Below are 5,718 nucleotides of genomic sequence, written 5' to 3' on the forward strand. Positions count from 1 at the left end.
CTGGTCTGGATCCTGACTACCTGGACCTGGTCTGGATCCTGACTACCTGGACCTGGTCTGGATCCTGACTACCTGGACCTGGTCTGGATCCTGACTACCTGGACCTGGTCTGGATCCTGACTACCTGGACCTGGTCTGGATCCTGACTACCTGGACCTGGTCTGGATCCTGACTACCTGGACCTGGTCTGGATCCTGACTACCTGGACCTGGTCTGGATCCTGACTACCTGGACCTGGTCTGGATCCTGACTACCTGGACCTGGTCTGGATCCTGACTACCTGGACCTGGTCTGGATCCTGACTACCTGGACCTGGTCTGGATCCTGACTACCTGGACCTGATCTGGATCCTGACTACCTGGACCTGATCTGGATCCTGACTACCTGGACCTGGTCTGGATCCTGACTACCTGGACCTGGTCTGGATCCTGACTACCTGGACCTGGTCTGGATCCTGACTACCTGGACCTGGTCTGGATCCTGACTACCTGGACCTGGTCTGGATCCTGACTACCTGGACCTGGTCTGGATCCTGACTACCTGGACCTGGTCTGGATCCTGACTACCTGGACCTGGTCTGGATCCTGACTACCTGGACCTGGTCTGGATCCTGACTACCTGGACCTGGTCTGGATCCTGACTACCTGGACCTGGTCTGGATCCTGACTACCTGGACCTGATCTGGATCCTGACTACCTGGACCTGGTCTGGATCCTGACTACCTGGACCTGATCTGGATCCTGACTACCTGGACCTGGTCTGGATCCTGACTACCTGGACCTGGTCTGGATCCTGACTACCTGGACCTGGTCTGGATCCTGACTACCTGGACCTGGTCTGGATCCTGACTACCTGGACCTGGTCTGGATCCTGACTACCTGGACCTGGTCTGGATCCTGACTACCTGGACCTGGTCTGGATCCTGACTACCTGGACCTGATCTGGATCCTGACTACCTGGACCTGATCTGGATCCTGACTACCTGGACCTGATCTGGATCCTGACTACCTGGACCTGATCTGGATCCTGACTACCTGGACTGTGGATCAGGAGGATCTGAGGTTAGTCTATTGATCAGAGAAAGTATTGATTATTTATTGATGGATTTTCCTGTAAATCAGATGAAAACTTCAGTTTTATGCACAGAAACAATATTTATAAAAGAAAAAGAAGACAAAGAGACCGTAGCATGGATGGAGGAAGAGGAAGAGGCAACATCTTCCTCAGTGCTCACCGCTGCCCTGAAGACGACCTTCTGCCTCTTCACTCCGTTGCGGATCAGATCATCTCCGTCCATCCGGAGAAAAGCCCTGAGTTCACCTGTCCAGGTGAGGCGGGTTACCTGGACATCCTGTCCAAGGAGGAAGAGGAAGACAACGATGAAGGCAGCATCAGCGACTGGTCGGAGGAAGATCTTTCGCTCCACTTTTCTCCGTCTGTCATCCTCCAATCAGATGACGAGGAGCAGGAACATGAGACTGGCTGCGACTTTGTTGACGTTACCATGGAAACACAGGTGAGTTTACTTTCTACATGAGCCCATCATCATCATCATGTCTGTAGCGTCTAACATCTACAACACCGCTACCGGTTGTCAATGGGTTAATTAGTTTACTACTTGTACTTCCTCTTGAATGATCACTCCCCTCCGCTGTCGTGAGATCCAGTTGATATTTATTGTCCTTTTGTTGCTGTTCATTTTATGATAAAATGGCTTAACGGTATCAAACGTGAGTCTGCTGGACGTAGCGTAGAAAACTGTTTGCCCCCTCCATTAACAACCCCGTGCAACTAAAATCATGACCCTTAAGTAACCCCCGCTACAAGCCTCACGATGGATGGGGAACTTATGAAAGAAACATGGCTCCTACAATGTCCATCTTGCTAACTTTTCCATCTCACATGGTCCAAAGTTACTGTCTGACCAGTGAAAAACCAGTCTCCTGTCCCATACCTCTGGAACTGGAACTGGTCCTGGTCCTGGTCTTGGTTCTGGTTCTAGCTCTGGTTCTGGTTCAGTCAGCTGTAGGAAAAGAATCTGGGCACAGGTGTCTCACCTACTCCTAAGTTCTGGCCTTGGTCCTGCCTTCAGATACTGGTTAGGGGATCAGGTGACTAACCCAATGCTATCCAGTCAGCTAAGTTTAGCGGCTGCTAACCGGATACCTGACGGACTAACCTGAAGCTTCCTGTTAGTTTACATCATTTGAATCACATGACCATGTCCACCTGTTATCCAGGTGAAGATGCAGAAGGGGGAGGGGCTAAAGACGGTCCCAAAAAGACAGATTCAGCTGAGGAGGAAGACAGAGGACAACGTGACTGACCAGGTGAATGATGGAGAGTCTCAGACGTGACCTCCACTTGTCTACCTGTCCTGTCTTCATGCACACCTGTACACACCTATACCTTGCAGGTAGTCCTGAACAATGGATCTCCTCATGTGGGAGGAGTTAACAACGAGCATCCCCGCCAAGATTTGTTGCTGCGGCAACACAGTATGCCCATCTTCCAGGCCTGCACCAGGACTGATGCAGATGTGGACAACTACAGGGTCTACAGGGGTCTGGTTTCAGGGGCCAGTCAAGGTAACGTAACCAGGATGTTTACCTGGTGATAAACTCCACCTTCATGACATTGAGCCAACGACTCGGCAGCAAGGGGGGGGGGGGGGGGGGGGGGGCAAGGCAGCAGACAGAATAACATTCCAGGAGACTTGATAACCAGCCAATCACGAAGCCAGATTCTGATAACTGCTGTTTTATGGATCAGAATTGTTTTTCATGCTCAGACAGGACTGATGATGGATGGATGGATGGAGGGATGGATGATGGAGGGATGGATGATGGAGGGATGGGTGATGGATGTATGAATGGATGGATGGATGGACCAGCCATCCAACCTAAATCTGCTCCACAGCCGCTGTGGTTCCAGCATCTGTTGCCACGGTGATAAAATGCTGAAAATCCTGACTTGACTTCATTGGTCGGTGGCTTCAGCCTAAGGTCTGATCCTGCTTCTTCTGGTTTCAGGACCACCGTGTGGAGGACACGTCCCTCGTCTTCAGAAGTCTTTGTCCCTGGATGAAACAAAGACCATGATGGCGTCTTGCATTATAAAGAACGTCCTGATGAAGAAGATGCAGGTGGAGCAGAGTGGTGCCGCAACAAAAGACCCTGAGAAGAAACTGGCCCAGCCCCCACCCACGGACATGGTGACTGGAGGGGGAAGCGCGCTCAAACCTCCGGTTCATGTGGTACGAGACATGAGGAGTTTAGTCAAACACAGGTACGACCTGCCGTTTCCCACGGCAACAACAAAGCCTTTCAACAAAAAGCCGACAAACTTCAAGATGCTTGACTCGAAAGAAAGCCCACCCCCCACCTACCAGCAGGCTGTGGGGGTCAAGGGTCCTGTTGCCATGGTTACTGGATCAGTCAGCACATCACAGACGGGGAAAGAGAGCGACTCCATCCATCGTCCAATCAGGGGATCCGTCATCAGCAGCACTAAAGGTGGTGATGTCACCTGTCCAGTGGTAGTGGTTGGTCGACCTGCTGATCCATCGGAAATCGACCAATCAGAGAGAGCTGCGACTCTGCCTTCCCACTCTGTGTTCGTCCGCCCCCTGTCTGCTCAGGACCAGAACCCTGTCCTGGGTGTGTCCTCTGAATCAGCCGCTGGCTTCACTCAGCAGATCCTCCACCCCTGCTTCTACACCGCCCCCCATCTTCATCCGGGGGGCGTCGGCTTGATCCACGGCACAGTTGGCTACATGCCGACCCAGCTGCATTCACACCCCCCAGCTCCAACCCTCCACCTGCCAAGAAGACCGGATGACAACCAGAAGCAGTCCACAGAAAGCTGCTTAAAGCAGCAGGTCTGGGCCAGAACCACAGGAGTCCAGGATGGATGGGGGGCGTCAAGACGTGCCTCTCCAGAGCAACAGCAGCCGCCGTTTGTCCACAGCCTCCAGGGTTTCTCTACTGACCTCATCGGTCCTGCAGCCGTCCTCAGTCTTTCTCCTGCCAGTCACATGATGTTCCACCCGAGAAGTGGGCGGAGCTTCTATGTGGACACACCCCCACCACCTCAGAGAAAGATGCTCTTGGATCCAGAGACTGGTCAGTTCTTCCAGGTGTTCTTACCTGCAGTTGGCTCCGCCCCCACCGTGCTCCACGTGGGTGGAGCTAACCACGCCGTCCTGATGCCGTTCCCACCACTGATAGCTGTGCCCTCGCTGTACCGGTCCCCCTGCCTGCCCATCACCGTGACGACACCTGCAGCGCCCTGACAATGCCACTCGGCAGGTCGAAGCAATCTAGAAGATCTTCAGAATGCGACAGAAAATCAGAAACAATCCATCAGGATGATCAGAAAGGAATCAGGGTCACACTGATGCAGATCTTTCAGGAGTCACACATCTTCAGTATAAACACGGAATCCAGCTGCAGTTAGTCCCATTCAGCTGCTAAGCGCTCCGCTGAGCCGGGACGTCATGTGACCTACCGCTAAACTGAGAAACTTCTTACCTTTGTTGCGCCTGGTCGCGGGACACGTCGCGGGACACGTCGCGGGACACGTCGCGGGTGTAACGAGTGTTAGGACTAAGTTGTGCAATGGATGGAATGGGTGAACAGAAGACCAGATTCACTACGGGAGCTTGTGTGGTGAATGAATAAAAACAGGAGGCAGGAAAATTAAAGTTAAAGATAATTGTATTAAATTTGAAAAGAAATTAAATAAAGCACAATTAAATAAATTATATTTGTAAACAAGACAACCAAACAATGATACAAAAAAAAAAAAAAAACACTTTCATAAACCTTTTTCCAAGTTTCTTTTTTTTTTCCAGTTCGGTTCAGTTGTACCAAAAAAAGATTTTTTTACCTTTGTAGGAGTTTCGTTCAGTCTTTTTATTACGATCCTTGAGGGAAACGCATAATCCAGCTTTTAGTTACGATCCTTGGAGGAATCCCAAAGTTCATGTCAAAACTAAAGATATCCAGTGTTCGGAGAAAAACATCAAAACAGAAAGGTCCTACCTAATCCAGCTCACCACCTCTTGAAGAGGATTCTGGGGGGTGTAAAAAAAAACCTGACCTAAAAGAAGGTCACAAACAAAAAAAAAAAAATCACAATAAATATCAATCCATAAATCATATCTGTTACCAGTAACATTTTTCAGTATTCATCATCTTATCAAATATAAATGCTCTCAATAGTTCATAAACATATGACAACAAATATAAATAAATCAGTTGCGCAACATTCAGTCAAAAGAAAAATCACTAAGGAAAACACTAATAGCACCAGTTGTAGCAGTGGCTAGCACTGGCCCATTCGTTTCTATTGCTCAGTTAGCTTTTATTTAGCACATTGCTAGCGCATAAATAAATAAACAACGAAAAGCAATATTGGTATCACACCAATATGGTGGATAGTTTAGGCCCACTAAAGGCACATATCATTCGTAGTCGGCTTCCAAATTAGTTTTAGACAGTTTAATAGTGTAATCGCTGTCAGAAAACTTTTGGAAACCCGGAAGTAACTTCCGCCATTAATTTAACTTTTCTAAACGACTTTCGGCAAGATCAGCCAGAAGGATTTAGCTAAAGACAGGATGCATGAACTCACCATTGAGTTTGAAAAGCTTTCGTTTAGTTTTTGGGGAGTTCTGGCGGAGTCATCCAGCACATAAGTCCAGGCGTGGAGCAG

At 49.5% G+C, this 5,718-nt stretch overlaps 1 protein-coding gene across 1 annotated transcript; it reads left to right on the plus strand.

Moving 5' to 3' along the window:
- The first annotated feature begins 929 nt into the window (after positions 1-929).
- On the plus strand, positions 930-4,716 carry LOC306761016 (uncharacterized protein). The gene is made up of 5 exons (XM_079247089.1): positions 930-1,061; positions 1,147-1,516; positions 2,241-2,330; positions 2,417-2,588; positions 3,033-4,716. Exons 2-5 carry the CDS (start codon positions 1,190-1,192, stop codon positions 4,292-4,294), a joined length of 1,851 nt encoding a protein of 616 aa, XP_079103215.1. The 5' UTR covers positions 930-1,061; positions 1,147-1,189; the 3' UTR covers positions 4,295-4,716.
- The last annotated feature ends 1,002 nt before the right edge of the window (positions 4,717-5,718 follow it).

This window comes from Telmatherina bonti (assembly GCF_933228915.1).
Source record: "Telmatherina bonti genome assembly, chromosome: 10".
In the NCBI taxonomy this organism is placed as follows: domain Eukaryota; kingdom Metazoa; phylum Chordata; class Actinopteri; order Atheriniformes; family Telmatherinidae; genus Telmatherina; species Telmatherina bonti.